Source organism: Anser cygnoides, chromosome 5 (genome assembly GCF_040182565.1).
Source record: "Anser cygnoides isolate HZ-2024a breed goose chromosome 5, Taihu_goose_T2T_genome, whole genome shotgun sequence".
Taxonomy (NCBI): Eukaryota; Metazoa; Chordata; class Aves; order Anseriformes; family Anatidae; genus Anser; species Anser cygnoides.
The window spans coordinates 58279504-58303633 of NC_089877.1; the positions used below are offsets into that span (position 1 = coordinate 58279504).

The 24130-nt window shown below is 44.2% G+C and overlaps 1 protein-coding gene and 1 long non-coding RNA gene across 9 annotated transcripts in view; one reads left to right on the forward strand and one right to left on the reverse strand.

The window, feature by feature from the left end:
• Window positions 1–22879, reverse strand: part of JAG2 (jagged canonical Notch ligand 2) — a 68396-nt gene extending 45517 nt beyond the window's left edge. For 3 of the 7 annotated variants that reach the window (XM_066998451.1, XM_066998452.1, XM_066998450.1), the window contains exons 1-2: window positions 22544–22879; window positions 22041–22364 (exon numbers count right to left, since the gene is read on the reverse strand). In XM_066998451.1, coding sequence (XP_066854552.1) covers window positions 22041–22364; window positions 22544–22864 — 645 coding nt within the window. In that variant the 5' untranslated portion in view covers window positions 22865–22879. Of the gene's footprint in view, window positions 1–10189; window positions 10334–11685; window positions 12322–22040; window positions 22365–22543 lie in introns of those variants that run through there. The other 4 variants (XM_066998454.1, XM_066998453.1, XM_066998456.1 and 1 more) reach the window with 3 other exon arrangements.
• On the forward strand, window positions 10387–21054 carry LOC136790991 (uncharacterized). 2 transcript variants are annotated; one of them, XR_010832022.1, is made up of 5 exons: window positions 10387–10513; window positions 11693–11790; window positions 14957–15021; window positions 15661–15782; window positions 20652–21054. It is a non-coding gene; the product is annotated as an uncharacterized lncRNA (long non-coding RNA). The 2 variants fall into 2 exon arrangements; XR_010832021.1 differs by lacking the exon at window positions 20652–21054 and having other exon boundaries at window positions 15661–15877.
• Window positions 22880–24130: the final 1251 nt, after the last annotated feature.

Sequence of the window (24130 nt, forward strand, 5' to 3'; positions counted from 1 at the left end):
TCAGTTGATAAGAAGCCACTACTTTTGAGGGATGACAACATAGCACAATTCCCTATTATATTTAAAAAAACAAAACAGTAGTGCAGCATTTCCTCCAACTCTCCACTTCATACCCCCACCTGAACATTCAAGGAAGCAGGATCCTACCGTAGTCTAAAAATACTACTTGGCACCCTTCTAAACTGTTACCTGAGAAATAAATGTAACATGAATGGTATCAGAAAGTACCATACAGTAGTGGCCCTAATGTCTTCTGGCAGTTACAAGTCTGCTTATTTTAGGGACAAAATGAGAAGTGTAACCTATGCAGAATTCTGCAAACTGGTGCACGATACCAAGTTCTTTACCCACCTCCCCTGCTTTTAACAACTGATCTTGTAACCTACCCCTCAGTTTTCCTGTGCTTCACTGATTTCTATTAGAAGTACAGAACAGTGCTCAAGTGCTTCCAGATGTCCACTTACTCATTTTATATAAGGGTTGGTCTTTCCTACTGCAAATCAGCCATTGCATCTAACTGCCCACACAGGCTAAGGCAGTAACACGCTATGCTGGTCAGCTATGCCTTCCCATCGTTCCACTTGAAAGCAGATCTGGATCTTCACCTAGGATGCTAGGAAGTTTTTGTGGGAAAGGGAGCTGCACGCAGCACACTGTTTCAACATGCACACACTGGAAGGTGTGAATAAAGGGGCATTCTACTGATTTTAAGGTGCTTAAAATAAGGAGCCCTATAGCTCTGGTGACAAATCTGACCAAACAAGCTAGCATACACTCTAGAGCTGAAAGCATTCCTGTAACATCTTATAGAAACGTAGTACATTACAGAGAGTTATGACTAGCACACAACTCTTCTTCCAACATTTGGAAGACTGGGGTTTCTGGCCACACAGCCAGCCCCAGAGCCCATGCTACTGCCTGGCAGGACACGGACAGCACTCTGCAAGCCACAGGTCCAACAGGCCAGATTCAGTCATTTGCTTTTCCCCTCCCAACTAAGGACAATCAAGAGCTATACAGCCATCTATAAGAAGCCTAAAGGGAACATATGCAATAGAGACCCAGAGTATTAAACCCTTTCACTTACTGGCATCCCATATCCCCGGTTTCACCATGTCTACCTCTGGGCTAACCAGCTCAAAATGGCGGCAGGTGGCCATTTACACATGGACAAGCACACGGAGTGCAACATTTTAAGAGGTCTTACAAGGGTGCCTACAAGCCACAGATGTTGTTAAGTCACAGTAAATGGAACCAACAGACAAATGTACGTTTACTTGAAAAAGCCACGTCAGCTCCAACAGTTCAGCTGTGCAACCTCCTGCTTTCTGTGATGCTTGCACAGCCACCCTCCAAAAGCACCTCACAGACTTGAGAACACATCCAGAAAAGAAGCTGATTAAAGGGCTGCTCTCCCTCTAACAGATAGTAAGATTACCAGCCCAACTTGTGATTCCTTCCTCACATCCTGCTAGGCAGCAGCTTTAAAGAACTCCTCTGCAGTAGGGTGATGGGTGGTCGTGTTCCAGTTATGGCTCCTCAACACAGGAAACAGATCCTTAACCTTCCAGTTCAAAAAACCTCTTCCCCACTAGAGTATCCGGTCTCACACTAGATCTGCTTTAATTCTTTTGAGTTTTCCACTTCATTTTAAAACACTGAAAGCATACAAAGATGCATCCACGCTACTATGTTCATTATGTGCTGCACTGAAAGCTTTCCAATTACAGCTCAACTATCAAAACCATTACTGAAAACTAATACTCACATACTCATCCATGCCGTAACACTACCTTACAGCCAGAGTAAGAGCTACAGGCTGAATAAGACTAATAAGTGCCAAATAGTACTTTCGGCTTAAATAGACATACTCAGTTTATAAAAGCTCTACCATTGGCTTGCATTAGGCATATCTCTACACAGCGGATGGTCAGTCAACACAAGCTGCAAAAAACTTCCCTGTAGTACAAGATACTTGTACAAGCCAACATTTTTTTAAGATTGTGTTTCCAGAAACCAGTTAAAGAATTTGCATTAATTAGCTCTTCTCCAGAGTCTAAGGTCTACCCAAACTTAATCTAAATTCCTGACATCATCCAGCTCTTTAGAGTACCCTTAGGAACATGCTAGCTTAAAAGTTAAGTAGACTCTCTAGAGAACTTACCTAATTATAAAAGTGTTTGAGTTGAATTCCTTCTTAAATTTAGCAAAAAAACTGTTGTTTTCTAGTGAGTATCCTAATAATGCCCCAAACTCATGAGTATTTTATAGTATTTCATGGGTGTATTATAATATATATACACCACCACACCATCTTCTTTTCTAACTTGCACGCTACTCAGACTTGAAGCTTATGACTAACACCTCACTAATAGGACATGCACATTCCAGTCTGTTCTTACACATGAAAAAAGCTTTATGAAGTAGCATTTGTTCATTTCAACTAGTATTAGCAAAATATTTAGAAGAGGCCATGGCACAGATTGGAGGGGTGTGGGTAAGGCAAGGGGTGAGCACATACTGCAATGAAAGCAGTTCACCTCCTTGAATTAAAGGCAGTGTAGTATCTGTGCTTACCAAAATCCACAACACGCTGAGGCTACCGCTCAGAGAAGAACATCAGCACAGTTCTGCAGAAAAGCCGCCCAGCTTTACAGAATAACCGTTTCACAGGAGGTAACTAAATAGATATGCTAACCTGTTGGGAAAGATACAACTTAAGTCTGTTTAACTATCTTGGCAATGTTGCTTCAGTTGTGTTTTTCCTAGGACCAGTGTTGACAAAAAACAACTTCAAAGCATTATTCCACTGCTTACACTAAACAAAACACTCCCGTTACTATCCCAACGACCTCCTCTCTGGGAGGGGGGGGGACAAGACCTGTAATATTGGTTTGGCAGTGCCTTTTCATGAACTATTACTACTACCTTGACTTCTGCAAATCAACGTTCAAAAAGGTGTGTTTGGAAAAACAGACTTGTCAGATTTTTAATCCAGGAAGGATGACCAGCCTTCTGACTGCACTTTCAGTCAGATACAGAATTTATATTCTCCAACTCAAAAACTCCCCAAAACACATAAAACGTTAAGAAAATGTTAAGGTTGAGCTGAAAATGAGTATTTGACATTTTCTGCATCAATTTCCACAACAAGCTGTTGTATATTAAAATATTTATTCTAAGAAAGATTCCTCAATTTCACCCAAAATTTTCTAATAGAAGCATGTTGACTGGAGTTTCTACATATAGGCAAAAAAACCAGAAGAAACTAGAAATCTGCTGCAGATTAGAAAAAAGCATGGCTCTTAAACACAGGGCCCACATTACCACACTGTTCCACCAAGTGCTACACTGTAAACACAGGATCTCATCACCAGTCAGGGCCTTTTCCTTTCAAACCTCTCTCAAGAAAAAGCAACTTAATGATAATGATGCACAAACAGGTCAAGCAACAGCCTCCTATCACTACTCACTCCAGAAGTTAAAAAAGTTAGACCACTAATAAATCATCACCAGTATTTCTTGCAACCAAGTCCCTAACGCCAATCAGCACGGCCAACTCCCAGATTCTTTTCTTACAGAACTCCTAGAAAAGTGAGGCAAAGACAGGTCCAGGGCTTTTTTTTTTTTCTCCTTACTCTTTCAAGTGCCTGTCCCCCTCCTCCAAGCAGCCTGCTTGCCTGGAAAAAGATGACTTAAAGGCACGCATATTCCATTTCCTTCCCCAGGAGCTCTGCAAGTCTTTACAACTTCCTCATGCACAAGCCAGAACTGCAGAGGAAGGAAGAAGTGAAGAAAGCTTCAGTGAAGGTCCAAGGCTGGTATCTCTGCCACAGGTTTAAGGGCAGACAGACAGAACAAGCATGCAGGTTGATCTTGACATTATGAAGACGTAATGGAGACCTCTACACAGAAGGAGCAGGTGTTCCTCACTCACCCAGGTTGTGTTTCTCAGTGGAGGGAGGGGGAACGCAGAAGGGGGCTGCTTTTTTAAACTTCAAGGAAATTTCAGCCCCGCTTGCATGCAAGAACTTGTCTGCTGCAAGCAAAGGCTATTCCAATGCACAAAATTATAAGAGCACCCCTCCTATAAACCCTCATTTTTCATTTGAGAAGTACCATTGGCATGGTGAGTCCTAAACAAAAGCCTTCCCTTTGGAAACCAGGGCCAAACAATCCCATTTTGTCAGGAGCGTTGCGGAAGGCTGGGTTGGAGTACTGCAAACACTGGCAGCACAGAACAGAAAGCAGTTGAGCAACTTTAAGCCTTCTATTTGAGAGCAATTACTGAAGTTATACTCCTCTTGGCCAAGTCACAAAAGCAGGATGATGTTTACAAGCTTTGGAGCCTTACTGCTCTTTGAGGGGAGCAGTTTATGGGTTGCCCCACCTCACAGTCTTTAGGAAGTCTGCAAAACATGGGGAGGTGGGGAAGGGCAAGAGGGGGTGTATTTTCTGCCATGGTTAACAGCCTGACACCTCCACCTACACGTGCTTGAACACCTCATTCCTCTCCTCCTCCAAACCAAGCAGAGTCAAAACTGGAGGGGTGTGTACATGTGTGTGTGCATATGGGGGTGGCAAGGAGAAATCAAGATGTCTAGACTATTAAGACATTTTGTTGGAAAAGGAGCACAAATAAAAACAACAGGTGACTAAGTTAGAAATGGTCTCAGAGTTAATACTTAACACCCAGGTAGGGACTCACCACCTTCAGCTGAAGAAAATTACCCAGCAACTGGGTGGAAGAATCCTACCACCAACCAGCTGCAAGCATTTATATAAATGCGAAGATATAAACAACTTCAAGGAGGAATTCAAAGGGATATTATAACATCTATTTGGCAGCATGCAGAGCTTTGTGAAACAGAAGAATATTGTGCTTCTCTCCCAAGTATATCAAAATACCAGATCGTGACATATGTCACCAGATGATACATCTATAGGAAGATCTTCAAGTGAAGGTTTGAAGGTACTTGGATCCTGCTGCAGTGGCAGAACACAACCTCAGAGGCAGCCTTGATATATCACAGGACAGCAAACTGTTCATCTGTGCAGAAAAACTACCAGAAAAACCTACAACGTTCTGGTAACTTAGTACCTTAGACAGAAACTCAAAGCACATCTCAGCTGATTTAACTTTGTGACAAATCTCAGACACAGTATTTCTTCCCATCACCTTAGTATGGAACTTAAACCCTGAACTTCCGTAACACCCTCCACCAGAGAACTGCTGCAGACAGAGCATCCTTCTCCTCCACTAAGTAGGAAGCATGCACCTCACTAACAATTTTCACAGTGCCAGAAGCAAGTCATTAGCTTCTTATTTAGAAAAGCTGCAGGAGATCTGTCCAGCCAGTAGTCCTGCAAAGATTTGTATGAAGAAAAGCTGCTAGCTACTCGTATGTTCACAGGACACTGTAGAGGTTCTAGAAGAGCCCATTCCTATTCTAAACCAGCGCCTTTAACATTACTGCTATGCGTGCAATGGTGAGTCTTGCAGAATAGAAGCTATAAAAACCAGAGACAGGAGTTATCTGTTATTCATCTCTACCCTAGTCCATCCTTCATTCCCTGAATCCACCATACACAAATCTCCTGAAGTACAGCAGAGATTAAAGTTCCACCTCTGAAATCTAAGCAGTCATTTGCGGTCACTTAAATTTGAACAAATGCCACATGATTAGCTTCCAAACCATTTATTTCCCTTATAGTTCCAGAATTAAGCAAAAATAAATCAGCGAATACTTAACTACTCAAGCACAAGTGGTCCTGCAATACCTTGCTATTGCCAAGGTTTTCCAGAAAAAAATGCACATTAATTTTTAATGCCAATTCAACCCCACTGATTAGTTTTGCTGAAACACCTCTGTCTCACTGCAAGTGCCTTCTGCCTATGTCACCTCTAGATACCTCCTGTATATAAGCCTTAACATTTGTTTATAAAAACTAAATGCATCAAGAGTAACATAAAAGAAGCATAGAAAAAAACAATTTAATCTTAGGTGAATGATCAGTAACTCCCATACAAGCAATGACAGTGTTAGTCAGAACTCCTCAGCCTGGAAGAAAAGAGGACTTAAGTATGTAGCTCTGCAGACTTCTGCTACAAAAGGCCCAGGATTTGGTTAGGAATAGACTGTCCGTTTTCTCGTCAATGACAAAACAACAAGAACTGCAGGTCAAATTAAGCTAACATGAGCCAAGCTCAGAAACACAGAAATGAGACAAGATGGCACTTCATGCAAAGCCTGGCAAACTGTTACACAGGTTGCCTAGGGATGCAGCAGGTGTAAGCTTTGTGGGTCCAAGGAGAGATTGCCACAAGCACTTAGGAGAGACCAGTCACAACTAGTTGAAGATTCTTGTTTGGGAAAAAACAGCTTAGTAGAATTTAAAGAATTTTTTATGTATCTTTGCCCTGTCCTTATCTCCCACACGTATTTGCTTATATTCCCTGAAATCTAGTTTCAACCAGTACAGGTGTTGTTCCAAAGCAAGTATTCCACTTTTTTTGATGGTTGACATTAAAGCAAAAGACTATTAAAGCAACATTTACACTGTAAAATCTTGCAGGCCTACCGAAGTCATCAGTATCTATTCTAAGGTAATCAAAATCATGACCAAGGAATAGTTGAGGAAAAAATGACAGGAAAAAAAACAGAAAACAGTTCTGAATTAGATTTACAATTACACCTCAAAACTTCTCTTTGAAAGCTATGACATCTGAGAGGTAGTAATTGAGAAATCTAATCAAGATTCTCCTTTCTGCAATACTCAAATGCCACATCATATTAGGATTATTCCAAAAGTCAAACCATGTACACAACACATCCATAACAAGCCATGTGACATGTTGCAACACATACACCAAAATGTTATTCAGAAAAAATGATGAGCTGAGCTACAGCTACTAATAGGGAGATAGTAATATCTGGAATAAAGATTTAGAAGACTAATGGCTTCTGAAACTTCTCCTGGGGGGGCGAAAAGTAATCTAGAGTGTCTTTTAAGAGTGATTAAGTCCAGCCTGGGTGGTACAAAGCAGAACATACTGTCACCCAAGGCAAGGTAAGAGAAATGCACAAACAAAACAAGCACCTATTTATTAACTAGCTGACAATTCACAAGTGAAATACTAAGCTTACTGATTTCATAGCAATTTTTGACATAAAACTGTCAACATATGGGATAAAAACCTTGTTTTAACTACGGAAGACCCAGTATTTTTCTGGGGGAAGGCCACAGTGAGAAACACAAAGACCTTCACACAGAAGCATAACTTCAATAATTAGGCAATCAATCTTCAAACTTCAAGTATTGTATTTGCCACAGTCAAAAACAATCCCTCCTGGTTTCCACATAACACAGACGAAGGCTTGTGCCATTTCTAGTTACTAACTCCACAGTAACTTCACAGCGACTGAAGAAGCAGCAAGTAGCACCTACCCCTTTACAAGCTGGGCCTACCAGTCACCCAACAACCACTCTAAGCAATAACGCTGCTTTCAAAACCACCACCTGTATTTGAGTTAAGGGCACAAAAGAAAGGGTGAAGATTAAGTTATTGTGACTGGCAACAGAGCTGTGAAGGCAAGAATATCTGTGACTGTCTGGAAATACCAGCTAACTAGAGAAAAGCGTTAGAACTTTACATTTGGAAAGGAAAAAACAAGTCAGAGACCTGCTGCAGAAGTTTCCCTAACTTGAGGTGGTTCCCTCCAAGGCTCCACTACTACCGATAAAACCTACCTTCAAATAATTGAAGGAATCCATCATTACTCAAGAACAAATTACAAGAAGATCCGTCTCTTCAGAGCAAGCCAGATTAATTGCCTAGATTTCTAAGAGTTTCCTAGATACTCTGCATGGCTGCCCTGTGTACTCCCCATAAGGGGAAACAGTACATGCATCTGTAGGCTAGGACTTTAGAGCCAGAATTTGAGCCAAAAATAAGAAAATCTTCAGTGACCTGAGGAAACACTTAAGTCAAGCGGAACAGGGGGGTGGGGAAGTAGGAATTAGGACACCACAGGCCTGTCAGAGCCTTACCTTTAGAGAAAACTTATTTCACAATTTGATTTAAACTTTTGCACACTGCCCAGTAGTGAAAAAATACCTTGAACAACAACATTTTCATCAGTACCCACAGAAAGCCTCAAGAGACTTCCAGAACTCAACACCATTCAACAGCTCAGTAAAACTGCTTTTCTTCCACATGAAGGAAGCCCACCCCACCACATGCTTTCCAACCTGCAACAAAAAGCCTAACAGATTTTCGCTTTCCTCTATTATCACCTCCAAGGTGATCCTAAGACCCACTGGGCAGAGGACTAGTGTCCCACAAAAAGCTTTGGGCATGGGGAAAAAAATAAGTCTCAAAAAAAAAAAAAGACTGTTTCTCCCAATTGCCATCTCTTCTATAGATGCCAGAGTACTGCAATGCTTTGCTTGTGAATAATAGCTGTGGAAGTACAATCTACACTACCAAGAAGCACATGTACAAAGTAAAATTCTCCTCAAAACAATGTATTATTGAAACCATCCTAGTTGTTTAGCTTTAATTCTGATCATCTATTGAAACAATGATGAGCACAGGGCACGAAGGAGCTGACGCAACCAGTAACTGCATACCAGGGCTCAGCAGAAGCATTAGCCATCCTCACTACTGCCACTCTGCTAGTTAATTTACTTAACACACTTACACATACTTAACCTTTGGGGAATCTGATTAAAAGTCAACCAATACAAGTGCACAATTTGCATTGGCACCTGCCACTCAAGAGAGCCCAGTGTAAACTCCCCAGATTTCGTGTCTTTTTGATGCTTCTAGAGCAGAAAAAACACAAATGAAACGTGCTCCATTGGGAATCAACCCAGAAAGCCTGCTAGAACCTCAAGTTATAGCCTTCCCTTCCATCCTACTTAGGGAGGACACAAGGTATTGATTTTAAATTGAGATTAGAAACAGATTAAACCAGAAATTACGCACCAAAGAGAATGTTTACAGCAAACGTTTCTCCACTAGTACCTGAATTTAATGGACAAAAAATAAGTCTTTGACCTGGCAGAAAAAAAAAAAAGTATTTTTTAAATACTTTCAAACTTCACAGCTATTAAGATATAGCCCTCTGTACCACAGCCAAAGCCAGCACTGGGAGTTTCCAGAAATTCACTGAGTTAATCCAATAGCAAAGAACAGAAGGAAGTATTGATGAAATTAGAGAATGGAGAAAAAAGCCTTTTAGAAAGAGACGTGCGCAAACACAACGCATTGCAGTCAGGTATCCTCTTAACAGCATTTTATTAGATTTAAGTTGAGGCTTTCAGCCTCGCTACCACCTTTGAAGGTGGCAAACTTGATATTAACCAAGTATCCATGACCTACTCCTTCCCTAAAGTTTTGGAAGAAGTCCAAGATAAATTAAGCCACATTATATGTACACTTTCTTGTTGCATTAATGAAAACGTACCTAGATTGTCTCTTTTGAAGTGTATGCATCAACTATGAAGACCCATTAATGGTTGGTGCAAGCCTTGTTTTATGCTAATATTTAGAATTCAAAAGATGAACTAGTAATTAATACTGCTCTTCCCCTCCCCTCTGCACTCCATGTGGCATGGATATTAGTGTCCTCTGGGCACTTCAAGCCATACATCATTACAATTTCAACTCGAAGTCAAGAGGGAATTAAACTAACTATGTAATAACATACTTTAATTATTGTTCTAAACACAGAACACCTGCATGCACTCTTTTGTATTGCATATACACATACTAAGAAGGTAGACAAACACAGAAAAGATAGATATGCCCCCAAGTTCTATGTATGCAAAGTTCCTAGGAATAAAGAGCATTTTAAACTTAACCCTTTTAAATAACATTAGCTGCTGGTAGCACTGCAGTCTTCTTCATTTATGAAAAGGCAAGTGCCCACAAAACCAGTTCAAGCTAATGAGACAGGATGTCTTACCCTAGGAAGAGGAGACGCCCATGCTCAACCTCTGTTTCGTTCCTAAGGGAGCACAGAGATTAGGGCACCGTTTTTCTAAATTCTCTTCAACTCTTACCAATCCTACCCAACCAAATCCTACTAACTCTAGAGCTAGCTGTGCAGTACCAGCCACATTTGAAAGACGCACAGGCAAAGGCTTAGCTGGCCCACAGTGATAGCAACAAGTGACTGACCAAACATTCGTACAGTTCCAAACAAGATGCATGATTTTCCTCCAGCAGTACTTGCTCTGAGCTCAGATCTGAAGGATCTGAAAGGAAGAAATGTCTAGGTTTTATTGTGTAGCTGACATAGCAATACATCAGGTCACTTTAAACTTCTATTTGATTGTAGATTGCCTCACAGTGATGGAAGTTTCAGGAATTCTGGAAGACGGCATAATATGCTTGTGCTGTCCTTCATTTCAGCACCAACTGAACACCAGCTCAAATTTCAATTTCTATGCATGCTAAAAAGGCTGGCTGAGAACATGAAACACCTTGCTTTCAACACCACAGGTAGCTGCTCACCTTGCCTTACATCCTTCTCAATTATTTGCACCAGGACACCGCAGACATAACCAAAGCTCTATCCATATCCCACTGTTCCCCATATGAAAGTAGTCTGACCAGACAAGGAAGAGTTCCCTCTACAAGAGAGGGCACAAATTCTTTCAGAGATCAACACACAGGATTTGAAGAAAGGATTAAACAGGGATTCTTCACGCAGACATGCACATGTAGTTACACATACATAGGAACACCAGCGTCTAATTTATAAACATGTTCCTGAAACAAATGCTTGGTTCACATTCCAGTAGCAGCACTGAATCTTCTGAACACTATCTTGTAGCTACAGTAAATCTTAATCACACGCTCAGCACCAACCACTATGCTGTATTTAGTTACTATTAAAAACCATCTGCTTACAGCAGCAAATAAATACAGCATACAACAGTATAGTAAGTCTACAATTCAAGGTACCTATTTCAATATACGGTATCCTGAAGTCCATCAATCCCACTGTAACAAAATAACACCAGAACTCCAATATCTTATCATATTTTTCAAGTTAATGTATAGTGGAGTAGCTCTGATACAGCTTTATGTTATTACAGATCAGAAAAAAAACAAATTAGCAGGCCTTTGGAAGGAGAGCTTTGAGCACACAGAACTCATGAAAGCAGGCACTTGTCAACTGAGAGTGCTTCTCCATTTTTTTCCTTCTCCCCTCACCAACACAGATCTGGAAGCTATGAAAGGGAGATCATCTCAAGTCCTCAAATTTATTTCATTGTTGACCCCTAATTACTTCTCTGGGGTAGCAATGTTACAGCTTTCTTCATAAGGATGAGTATCCACAGAAAAAAAGAATGAAGCAATATAAAGACAATCAAAATTAAAAAACTATTTAAAGACAATATTATATTAACTATTTTAAGTTTATTTTGCTAGTTCAAACCAGGATTCATAACTCAAAAATGCATACCAGCAATTCTCGGTTTCTTTAGCAGTTTCATTTGCCACCAGTTCTTCTGCCGTTCTGTCCAGATCCCTTGGCAAGCTAAAGTTTTGCAGACTACCATGTCTTGAAAGTCCATCCCAAGGACTTGGGGACATACAAATTATCACTGACAGCAGGCTGCCACAAGTCAGACAATCTCCCGCCAGTTAAAGCTTATTTTATTTACCTTCCAGTTACAGTGATCTGGGAGTAGATATGAACAGCTACTGATGTTCACCATGTTCTTCTCTTAAAGCCCGGTGACAGTTATGTTCCAACAGTCCACAGTTACGTAAGTCAGTGACATAGCACTTAGGAAAAAGAGGTATTTGAATTCTGGGAATTAACCTCTTAAGAACTGCCACCAGCTACGTTTGAGCAACCGTTTTACCTTTTATCTCTTAGAAAGCAAGAGGAGATGTTAAGTAACTAAAAGCCACACAACCCTGAAGTTCGCCATTAAGCTGTGGTGACATCAGAACACACTCAAGGAACACTAAGTAACTGAAAGCCAACATTTAGCATGCAAGTCTGAACATTTCAGTTTCTCTACTTCTTTCGCTTCCCCACTTTCTAATAAGAGAAATCGCTGGTCTCTGTGGATCAACTAGGGACACAACATTCAGTTCAAAGGTCTTAAATACAGCGCTACAACACTTCGGGCCTATAGGTAGATATACAGTTTAAGCAACAGGTTTATAAACACAGGAGATGCTATCAACTTCTCGTTGTGTAGAACAAGAGTCATTAGCAGAGGCTTGTAGATGGCTGTACTTGGTCATAACAGTCCAAGTGAACACGGTCTGACTTCTAGGCTTGGCTGATTGCATGCAGCCAGTTACAGTAAGCTCCATGACATACTGTAAGGAAAATCACTGTTTTTAAACATAAAAGATTAGAACTATCAAAACCACAACAAAAAAGACTTTGTACAAGGTGCAAGAGCAAGGAACAGCCACTGAAATCTATAAGCAGTAGCACAGGTTACCAAAACAGTACTGTTAAAATTGTCTTCAGCCAGTAGAAAGAACAGCAAATGGTACCCAAAATTGCACATCCTGTTGAACTTCTACTTCAGCCTTTATTGGAGTAGATCAATAATTAAGCTTCTTATGTATTTCTCAACTTACTGCCTGCCTAAAGCACATGTCAGTCAAGCCTTCCAAGCATCAACAAGCCATGTAATTAGAACTTAAGTTCTCCAGCTAGAAGCTTGGACTTTTAACTTTAAAAACGTAGGCTGTTTTAAGATAGACATTTCAACTTTACAGTATTATAAACAGAATTACATGTACTCAGAAAAAAGACCAAAATGATTACACTTTGTGTTTTAAGTTAACAGCCAGCTCATCCAGTATTTCACTACAATTTGCACGTACTGCTTCAGGAGTACTGAAAGCTAACATTTTCTACTATTTGTAGGATACTGCATCAATATTAATACTGCCTACTCATCAAAAGCCTGGAAATGTTAAGTTTATCCAATTCCAACTTTAGATGCTTCTTCACTTAAGCTGGTATGTTCAGAGTACTAGAAAGCACAGAGTAGGCTAGAGAACTAGTGGGCTACCTGGAAATAGAAGCAGCACTGCAAGAAACATTTAAGTGTAGTAATAATCAAATAATAACGTACTGAACAAAAAACATCAGAAGACATCCTGCTGGGAACAAGATATATACAATCAGGATACTTTCAAGCCCAAAGCAGGATGTAAACAGATTGCAGTTTATGTACTAATACTCCAGTCTTATCTCAGATTTAAAAAAACTTCAGAGAATGAGCACCTGTGCATCTGTCCAAGGGGCATTTAATTGGTTACTCAAGGACTATTAGGCTGTTCCTTAGCAACCTCTGCAAGCTCTAATCAAGTAAGACTAAGATTGTCATTTAGCCTTCAAATGCCATGCCCCTTCCACCTAATATAGCATTTTAACTGCTGCTGAGGAGCACACAGTGATTTCAACCACAGATAAAATCCACGCTATGTTTTTCAGCTGAGAGTTACCAGGAGATCATTTAAAATATGCTTTTAAACTTAGTCAGTATCCAAAACAGCAATCAATAAAATAAATCGTTTTTCCTCCTGTTTATACACAGCAATAGCTAACTACAATTCTCAAAAATCACCTTGGAGATAAAGTTTAGTAAATGAGCACAAGCTCTAGCTCAACTACCAAGCAACGTTTTATAATGGTAAACCATTCCCCGAATATAATTACAGGAGAAGAGTTTAATATCTAAAGCAGCAGTAGACACATTTAAGGTAAATAGTAAGCATTTATCTCTCAGAGAGGTGGTATTTAAGTCTTTGGAGATGCTGAAATGCATCTATTGTGCTGCACACAAAGGATTTCTCCAAACATCATTGAACAGGACTCTAGCTACCAGAGCCAAAGGAATCTGAATAATTAGGAAAATAAGAGTAACTTAACCGTTCAGTCCTGGACCACCTTCATTGCTCTTCCTCATCAATGCACATACTATAGTTTCCATTCAAGATTACTTGTAAAGTTTATACACAGTTTTTCCTTAGATAGTAAGCAAAGGCACCCAGTATCCATGACTGAACCAGTAAGAGCCACTCCTCCCTGGCTCAAGGTGATCCACCAGAGAGCCACTGTAAACCCTACAGCCACACGTGCTCCTTCAGCTCTCCCTGGGTGTACAGCAGAGGAAGGCAGTGGCTCCACTACACCATACTGGTGGAAGTTCAGCAGGTGCCCAACACAACCTAGCACAGATGGACCCAGTCATCCACACAGGTTCGCTCCCCAGCCTTGGGGACAGCAAGGGAAGGTGCTGGGGTGGTCAGATTACATGCCGACCTGCCACTCGTATGACAGCAAAACACACCGTACAAAAGCCACCAACATGACAGCACTGCTGATGATCACCTCTAGCCAAAGGCTGACCAAGTTTAGATACCTACTAACCCAGAGCTGGAGCAGCTTTCTGGCAAGAAGCCCAACAAAGGCGTATCAGAGTGCTGCAGAGGAAGAGAATGGCAGAGTTACTGCCAAGGAGCCACAGCAACCACCTTTGAATGTCTGGATAAACATGAAGAGGCCAGAAGCAATGTCAGTATACCCTTATTCTCCACTCCTTGGACTAGCTCCTCTCCTTTCAAACCACTTTTCACAAGCTTCTTCCAGCTCAGGGGATTACTAGCAGCTGGAATCAGAGTGGCCCACGGGAAAGTAAATCCATGTGCTAGCAGGAGTGGGCCTCCCTTCTCAGCCTCTTCAGTAGGCCGAGCAGCTCTGAACCACAGCAAGCAACGCAAACAGGACCCACACAGAGTTGACAAAACATCAGCCTTGTTTTCAGAAGAGAAGGGAGGGAAGGTTTTGGGCACAGAGTAATCTAAAGCTTCTGCAGATGACTAAGTGCATGATGTGATTATAGCTGCTTTATGAACTTAATAGTTTCTAAAGTATGTTCATTGCATGTATTTCAGAGCCCACACTTGCACAAACCAACACAGAGGAAAAACAAGTGAAGGAGTCAGACTACACAGAAAGGGTAAGTTCCATTCATCTCACCTCCACAGTGACTGTGGTGGTGCTCAAAAAAAGAGGGGCCAGAGAGCCACCAGCCTTCAGGGATACCAACAAGTGAGAAAACTCATCTACCTTACATCTGTCTTTAACACAATCCCTCCCATTCAAGAAAGACTTTGTGGCAAGTCATTAATAACAGATTAAAAATGCACTAAACCATTTTTGGCGCTTTTTACATTCAGAAAATGTAGGTGTTTCACATCATTTACAGTTTGACAGAAGCTTAATTTTTCACTGCTGCTGTGCTGGCAGCCACTGAACTCTAGCAGTATTAACTCAAATTGAGCTGGACTCGTGCAGGGAATACAGGCAGTAGCATCAGACTCAGAAGTTAGGTTTTACAATACAAGGCTTCTCGAAACCTAAACCAACAGATTTCCTTGAACTTCACTGGATCTCTCAGAAAGTCTACAACACGATGGGTCCTCAGCTCAAATAGGCCAAATATCACAAGTCCGATATAAACACATTCAACTACAGTTTCACCCCCAGCCACTTATGTTAAAGACAAACCAGATCACTTAAGATTAAAACTGCATATACTCACATCTATAGCAGACCTTTAATATAGTGGTTTTTTTTTTTTTTTTTGAGAAAACAGGAGTTGGAACATCTTCGAACAGCCCAAAGCCAGAGCTACAGAGCCCCCGTCATGTTGTGGGGGATGAAACATACACCATTTCTACCTCACCCTCTTCTCCACCTCACATCCTCTGGCAAAAGGTAATCCTGACTACTTTAACACCTATTCCATTTTCAGTTGGAGCTGTAATGCCCACACCAGCTGTATGCCTGGAAGAGCAGCGTTTCACCGAGAGGCTGGCCGGAGCACCTTCTGGAATAAAGATCAGAGAGCTGACAAGAGGTGTCTAAGCACAGCTCTCAGCGTCTGGGAGGGAAGGTTATTTGTCTGCAAGTTTTGAATTCAGCCTCAGTGTTTCTTATAAATAAGCAAGTGTTTATCTAAGGAAGCTTTCAATGAGTATAAATAGAAGTGTTCTTTTTTCCGATCTGGCCATCTCTGTGACATTCAAGAAACCCCCAGAACTTTAAGGCATACAGGCTTAAGCAGTAACCAGAATATCATCCTCTAGGGTGCATTTATTTCAAAGACATAAGAAATTCTAGATTCAGTAACATCAACGTATGAAAGATTAAGAGTGCAAAGAACATTTCTGCTTAAAATTAGAAGACAGATTTTCTATAGTTACATGAAACTTAAGTCTTTAGGCTTTCTATTCTGGGCAAGCTGCAAATAGTTGCTGGCACACGCAGCATGCCAATAATAAATCCCTTTTTCAAAGAGTGGTTCTGAAGTGCTCACCATTAAGGCCTTGATTCATTTTTAGAGGTGACACCTGCAGCTGCTACTGAAGTCAACTGGAGTTGTCACTACCCAGCATTGCTACAGCCAGTCTCTAAAACACCGCCCAATTATATCTTCATTTAAGACAGAGCACTGCAAAACCTGCAAGCTATTCTTTGCATTTGCATAACCCAAACCTGAAGGGATATTGTTATATAATAAATCATCCCCTCATCACACTTATTTCCAATCAAAAAAGCTTAAGTCAAATAGGATACTGAGCAGCTGAAAGCATATGATTCCCTGACCTGCTTCTCCAAGACTGAGGAAACAGGAAATATGGATTCAGAAAGTCTGCATTTTCTGATCCACAGCATTATTTGTCCCTGGATCACATGAAGCAGATAACGGCTTTATGCTCACAAGGACTGCAGGTGCTTCTGTTAGCACAAGGAACAGTTTGCCATGCCAGTTACCACAGCAGTCCCTGAGCCTATTGACAAGACAATCTGGCAGCGAGTAACCAAGCAGCAAGTTCAGGAGGGGGGAAAAAAAAAAAAGGATAGATATAAAAAAAAGATTTGTGCTATCAGCACAGACTTCCATTTGGGAAAAGAGCTAGGCTACTGGCAAATAAGACATTAATAATTCATGTAATTCATCAATACATACAGCTATCTACTACATTATTTTTCCATGCTGACTTCCTCTGTTAATGAGGGGTGATAATGCACTTGCATCCCACATCATTATACCAGATGGATTTTACATTTTGGCATAAGGTGATGCTCTCACTTCTTATTCCCTGCCCTCGATTCTTGCTTGGGACTGTGCTTGCATATGCTTATTTAAAAACAAAGTTTCAACAGAGCAAAGAGCAATTATTTAGACGCAAAGGTTGCTGAGTATCACTTTAGATACTTTACTTGTGAAATGCTGATCATTTTCATGAGAAGTGTTACATTTCTTTGGTAAACTGCATCCAAGTACCTTTTTGAGTTGTAAATGGTCTAATTTTAGCCTGCCTAATTTAAGCACATCTGTCACGATGGGTCATCATTCAAGGCGACAGAGTGCACATCTACCCTACCAGGGAGCATGGAGTAACCTAATCCAGGATGTTTTCATTATGAAGCCTCGAGATCCTGATCTTGGGTAGTGATGTCTCTGTTAAGACAGAAGGTAGACCAAGCGTAACTCTACCAGCCAAACAAAAACATACAAGCACATTTCCTACAGTCAGACTACCTAGCTCCCTGCAGGCATCAAGGATCTAGATAACATGCTTCAAGGCTAAATGCCTCCCAGGGCCTCGCTACTTCCAAAATATACACAAGTTTTCAAATTAGGATTGAGAGTACTTGATCCAGAAGATCATACTCAAGTAGACACCATCTAAAAATGCCAAACAGAGCACTGGACCCATTAAGCAATAAAAGCTGCAAGGTCAAATATTCTTGCTTAGGTTTTGGCAGGGGAGGGGGAGCAGTTGCTTTCTAAGAAATCCGACATTTACTGCTGCAGCCAAGTTATCCTTTCAGCAGCTTTACATATTCAATGGTTCATACTCCAGTTTATGTTTTCACTCAAGACTGAACACTTCCAGGCATTTGGATGAGACTCACATGCGGACTGCACGTGGATGAAATCCACGCAGGCTAGATATTAAATTTAGACACTTTCGTGTATTTTTAACTACCTGAAAGTTAACAGCACTTTAGAAATTTACAGCTGTTATAATCACACTCTAAATAGGAAAAACTTAGTATCAGCACTTACAAAAACAACAAATGAGCTGCCTAAACTCCAGTGGGGAAGGTAGCCTTACCAGAGCAAGTTGTGAGGACCCCCTGAACCTCCCGTACCCCTTCCTCAGATAGGTGAAGGGTCCTAACTAAGCACCTGTTGAGTGTCAAGGAGAAAGAAATGAAACTGCTTTTTTTTCCAGATACTTATCTCCAAGTCCCTGAACTCTGAAGTTCACCTGTGGAGTTCAGAGCACAGAGTACTCATGCATACACGGCACTGTCAGTCACACCAGACTAGCAAGAACAGGGGGGCTGAGGGGAGATAATTATGCATATTGTTGTACATGATTTCAACATCCATGACTAGTCAGAACAATTCTTCTATATGACTAATTAACTGAAGTAATGAATGCCATACCAATATTTATGGTGCAGGAAAAGCTGTGAATTCCCTGAGGGAACGAACAGGGTGGAGAAAAAAACCACACACACACACAACTCCATTTCATGCCGTCTTGAAAAGATGTATTAAAAATGGTTCCACATAATGCACCCAACAGAAAGCCTGCACCTTTAAAAATCATCTTCAGGAGCTGTCTAAGTAATCTCTCATTTATTTAACCAAAATTTAAATTTTGCTAATATCCTGTTATCGATAACTACTGCTGTTAGGTGTTTCTAACTTGGTCAAAAGGAGGCACTTGAAGGTTCGGTGTCTGAATAAATGGTGTCTGAATTTCTTGCCATAAAAAATGCTTAATAATGCATCTAAGCTGTGTAAGCGATCAGAATTTATTCTTCAAAGCTATTTGAACCCTTCTGTCTTCTTTCTTTTAAAATTACACACACTTTAATTGCATCATCTGTTTGTTCACAATCTCAAAAGAGCATTAAGCTTCAAGTTTTACAGCAGGAGGCAAAGAAAAAAATGTGAGGTAGGTGGGTGAAGACGACAGCTGTATTGTTCTAGCTGTTCCTCAACCTCTCCCACTGCCAGATTTCTGTGGATGATGTATCCCAAGGTAGCAATTTTAAGAACTTTTTGGCAATATCCCAAGCTCCTCTTGCAAATCAGAGATCAGACTAATGATATTAAAAAAGACAGGAAATAGGAATAAGCTGGATAACCTCTGTATCAAACAGGAGAAGTCACTGAAGTCTAGTACTGCAGCTTTACAGAAGAAACACTTGTCTTTTTGAGTAAAATGCCTTACATTTTTTCCATGTATAACTAAAAAAATAAAAAAGGCAAAAAACAGATATTTAAGACAGCAGATGCATTACAGCTACTGTTAGTTTAGGACGATGTCCTATCAAATAGACATCGAGAAAACCTCCCTCAAGTGATGTGCACATTACTATATGAGCATCCTTAAGTGAAGGAGCTATCACCCAGGCGAGTTTCGTAAGAAGTTCACATATACTAATGCTGCTTTTCATCAGGGCAGGATTCTTCAGTCTTAGAAAAAAATACTTTAAGTCCTTTGGCTACTGTGCACCAAAGCTAATTTGTTTCATAAGCGAAGAACACACTTTTATGAAAAGACTACATCCATACTGCTGTCTCATTTGGGTACAAAGATCTAAGAATAATTTTGAAATTGCCCCAGAAGTTGAAACATAACCCAGGAACCCCATTTACTTTCAAAAAGTTGTTAAACTAGCATTACTGTTAAGCCTCTTCTTGCAGAGTCTATATGGCTTATGTACAATTGTGACAAAGATGCTGCATTCCCCATCAGACTGAACATCCACAATTCGAGAAAATACAACCTATAGGAGGAACTTCTTTCTTTAAGTGCCTCTGCAGAGCGCAATACGCGGACTGCTTTTAAAAGTACAACTACTCCACAGCTTATTTTTAGAATCAAGGGTGGGCAGGGAGAGTATTCAGTAAACCTTCCAGAAATCAGCCAGCCACCCACTAGACTGCAGTGGCACTGTTTAAATAAATTACAGGCTGGTTTGCAACAGCTGCAAACAGCAGAACGACAGTCAAAGACTTCAACTCCTGTAAAACGCTAGGGGCAATAATACCAGAAACAACGGCAGACATGGTATTGTAAGATAGAGACACTGGGGTAATCTACCTGCAAGAGGGAGGTCAAACGGGCCTTTCTTAGGACCCAATGAGCACAGAACAACAATATCCGGCAGCTGCAACGTAGGAATGTGCTTATTCCAACAGCGTAAAAAAACAAAGACGGCTGGGCTTAGGGACCTGCACTGTAAGGATTATCAAACTCTCCTCTTGTTTCAAGTAGCAATACTAGAAACCAGCAAATTAGAATTGTGACTTCAGCTGCCTCTACTTCCTCGTGCAGATAACATATAAAGTTTGAGGTGCTAATGTTACTGAAATCTCCTACTTAAAAGAGGAGTTTATGATTTCACCAAGCCCGTATTACACGGTCAACAAAGGAGAAAGAATTTTAATTTTCCCTTTGATCTTATAACTTAAGAGCAGAGTTCCAAACACCCTGTTTTCTTTATGGTATTGACTATACCTGTTAACAGCAACCTTTCTTATTCCAACAGGCCTCTGGACAAACAAAGGCAATGAAAACACTCCAACTTGGCAATGAGAACACAGAACATCTGTGCAGAGCAATTAATAGTTTGTACAGATTTATTCACCATCTAATTTGAGCAAAACCCCAACCTCTGCATAGGGGTGGTTAATGTGAGGTGCGTGAGCATCAGGGCAGAGGGTCCCTGGTAGCGCAGCAAGTTTTAAACGTCTGTAGTGGAGCGGTTTCCTTTCCAGAATGAAACACAAATGAGCAGTTTCCCCACCCGGACGGTTCCTAGCAGTAATTTTCAAGATAACAAAGATCCTGCAGGCTGCTCACCTTGACAAACCGCTGCGGGCCATCCCATTTACTGGCCACCAGGTGCCCAACACGATCTGTGGGTACCGGGGCCAGGATAACTCACCAGAATAACCCCGATATCACCGTGATAACTTATCTCCCTGCCCAGCTGGGGCACCTCACCATCAATCCCCACACCTCAGCACTCCACCACCTGCCCCACTCAGAATGGCTACAGGCAGCAGCTGTGCTGCCCCAGGGGCCACCTACGTGTCCCGGGGGCCCTACCTACCCCCGGGGGGGTGTCCCTATCCACCTCTGAGGCAGGGTGCACACAGCCCGGACCCCCCCAGCCCTCCCACGCCGTGCCCCTCGCCCGCTCCACGCCCACGCGTGGGGCGCAGGGGGCTGAGCCCCGTGAGGAAATGGCGGGCGGGGAGAGCACCGGGACCCCACTCAGCGCTGGGGGGGGCGGCTTTCACCCTCCCCTCCTTCCCCAGCCCTCTGTACGGCGGCTGCCAGCCCCCCTCAGGGGACAGCCGCCGTGTGTCCCCCACACACACAGGTGCCCCCCCACCACCCCGGGGGGGCGGCGGCGGCGCCTCCCGCCCCTCCTATCCCCGCTCCAACGGCGGCCACGGGGGCGGGCGCGGCTCCACGAGCACCACGAGCAGCAGTAGCAGCAGCACCAGCAGTAGGAGCAGTACCAGCAGCACCAGCAGTAGGAGCAGTACCAGCAGCACCAGCAGTAACAGCAGCGCCCCGGGAGGGGCGGCCGCTCGCGCGCCTTTCGCGAGCCGCGGCACGCGCCCCGCGCCCCCACCTGCGCCGCCCTCCGGCGCCCCCTGCCGGGGGCAGCGCCGCGCTCCGACCCGCCTGTATTATTGCCATTATTATATTTATTTTTTAATTAATTTTTCGTGCTGTCCGCCCCCACCACCACCACCACACTTGCTCGGGGATCCCGTCAAGCGGTACCCGGTGCCCCCGTCCCCGCCCACTCCCCCCGGGTACGGAGCGCGTCCCGCAACCTGCTGCCCCCGAGCCTCGCCGCGATAGCAATAAAAAAATAATTAGGATTAATTATAACGGGGGGGGAGAGGCGGCGACCTACCGGCCACGCGAACTGGAAGGGGATAACGATCCTGCCCGTCTCGGGGGTCCTGCCTTGATGGGAGTACTTGTTGCCGTTCAAATAAAAAATATTTCCACCGAGCACGGGGGTAGATCCGAATCCGTAGTTGCAGGGTCCGACGGGGGTGATCTTGGCCTGGTATTCCTTGAGGCAGACCTTCACGTAAGTGTCGCACTCGTCCCGGGTGCAGCCCTGGTTCTGGGGGCTCTTCACGCCGTCGCAGCACTCCCCGTTGAGCAACTCTCCGTTTACATTCCGCACCGAGTTAAGCTGCAGCTCGAAATAGCCCGTGGAGCGGGACACCTAAAAATAAAAATTAAAAAAAAAAAAAAAAATCAAAGGGAGGGGAGACGGGCACCCGGAGGGAAGGAAGGGGGGGGGGGGGGGAACCCTCCGAGCAGCACCGCGGTGCTGGTGCACGAGGAGGAGGAGGACAAGAAGGGGGCACGGAGCCCCGGGGCGCCCCCCCCGCGCCCCCCTACCTGCACGCAGGCGGCGAGGAGCAGCGCCAGGCCGAGCGCGGGGGCCGGGGGCCGGCGGCCGGCGCCCCCCATGCCTGCAGCTCCGCGGGGCCGCCTCACAGGAGCCCGCCGAGCCCACCGGCCACGGACCGGCGGCCGCTCGCGGCATGGGCGGCGGGGGAGCCGCCCGCAGCGCGCCGGGGGGCGCAGGGCATGGGCTGCCGGCGGGGCCGCCCGGAGCGCTCCGTTGCCTCTGCCTCCGCCGCTCCGCTCGCCCTCTGTGCGCCTCGGCTCCGCGGACACCCAACAAGTAGGTGCCGGAGTGACAGCTTCATTACCCATTCGCCGCCGCGGCCGCCGCCTTCATATTAATGAGGGGGACGGGCCCGGCCCCGCGGCCGAGCGGGTGGGGCCAGCGCCGCTCCCGGGGCGGCTCTGAAAGGGCGGTGGGGGGCAGCCGCCCCGCCCCGCCCCGCCGTACCCTGCGGCGCCGTGCCACGCCGTGCCCTGCTCTGCCCCGCCGCCAGCGGGGGCTCCGCGCGTGTGTGCGCACCCACGGGGGGCGTGCGTGCCCGGGGAGCGGCGTGCGCAGTCGTGGGGGGGGTACTTATGTGATATATGCAGCCATAGGGGGGCACGGATATGGGTATGCGCACCCACGGCCGTGTGGGAGCGTGCACACGCAGGCGGCAAGGAGGTGTGTGTGCGCTGGAGGAGAAGCGATCGGGGTGGGAGCGCGATGTAGGGGTACGCACAAGGGGGGGGTCACCCGTGGGATGCTGTGTGCACGCTCGTGGGTGCAGCAGCTGGGAGAGCCTACAGCCACGAGGAGCGCGGGTAGGGGCACTTGGTGCGTGGAAGTGTCGTGGTGGAGGAGCACACAGGGTGGGATCGTCTACAGCTGTGGAGGAGCGCGTGGGGTGGGAGCACCTGTGGCTGCACGGAGGAGTGGGAGCAGGCACAGCCACGGAGGCGCACACGTGGTGCGTGCACCCACACTCGTGTAGAAGCCCAAAGGGCGTGCACGGCCACGCAGGAGCACTTGTAGAGTCCCCTGTGACATGTGCGGTACGCAGAGCAGATGGCCAAGTGGTGGGATCTTGTCCTCCTCCTCCAGTGGTGGCTCAAGCAGCTAGGAGAGTAAGCGAGCAGAGATTTCTCCTTTAGTTTAAGCACCCTGTGATTTTGATCCCTGCTGACAACTATGAAAGCTATACATCCAGACAACTGCATGCTATGGATACGCTATCAAAGCCCAGATCTGCATTTAGGACCTCGCTTTTCCTTCTGTTCCTCTCCCTCCCCCCTCTCCCCATTTTAACTCCTTAGCACCGATCATCCACTGGGGCGGACAATCGGAGAACAAACAGCTCAGAAATCAAAGGGCTGTCATGTTCCCCTGCGCGGAAAACCTTTCACGGAGCCTCCCCCTGCCTTTTCAGCGCCCCGGCTGCCCCCCGTCCCTCCAGCAGCCAGCCGGCACGCTGCTCCTCTGCTATTCATGGCCAGCGTGCAGCTGCAGCTACTCTCCTAGGCTGACACAGCAGCAGCTGCTACGTGTGTGCCAGCTGGCTAGCCGCTCGCCGAAATCCTCTTGTCCGCCCCGCT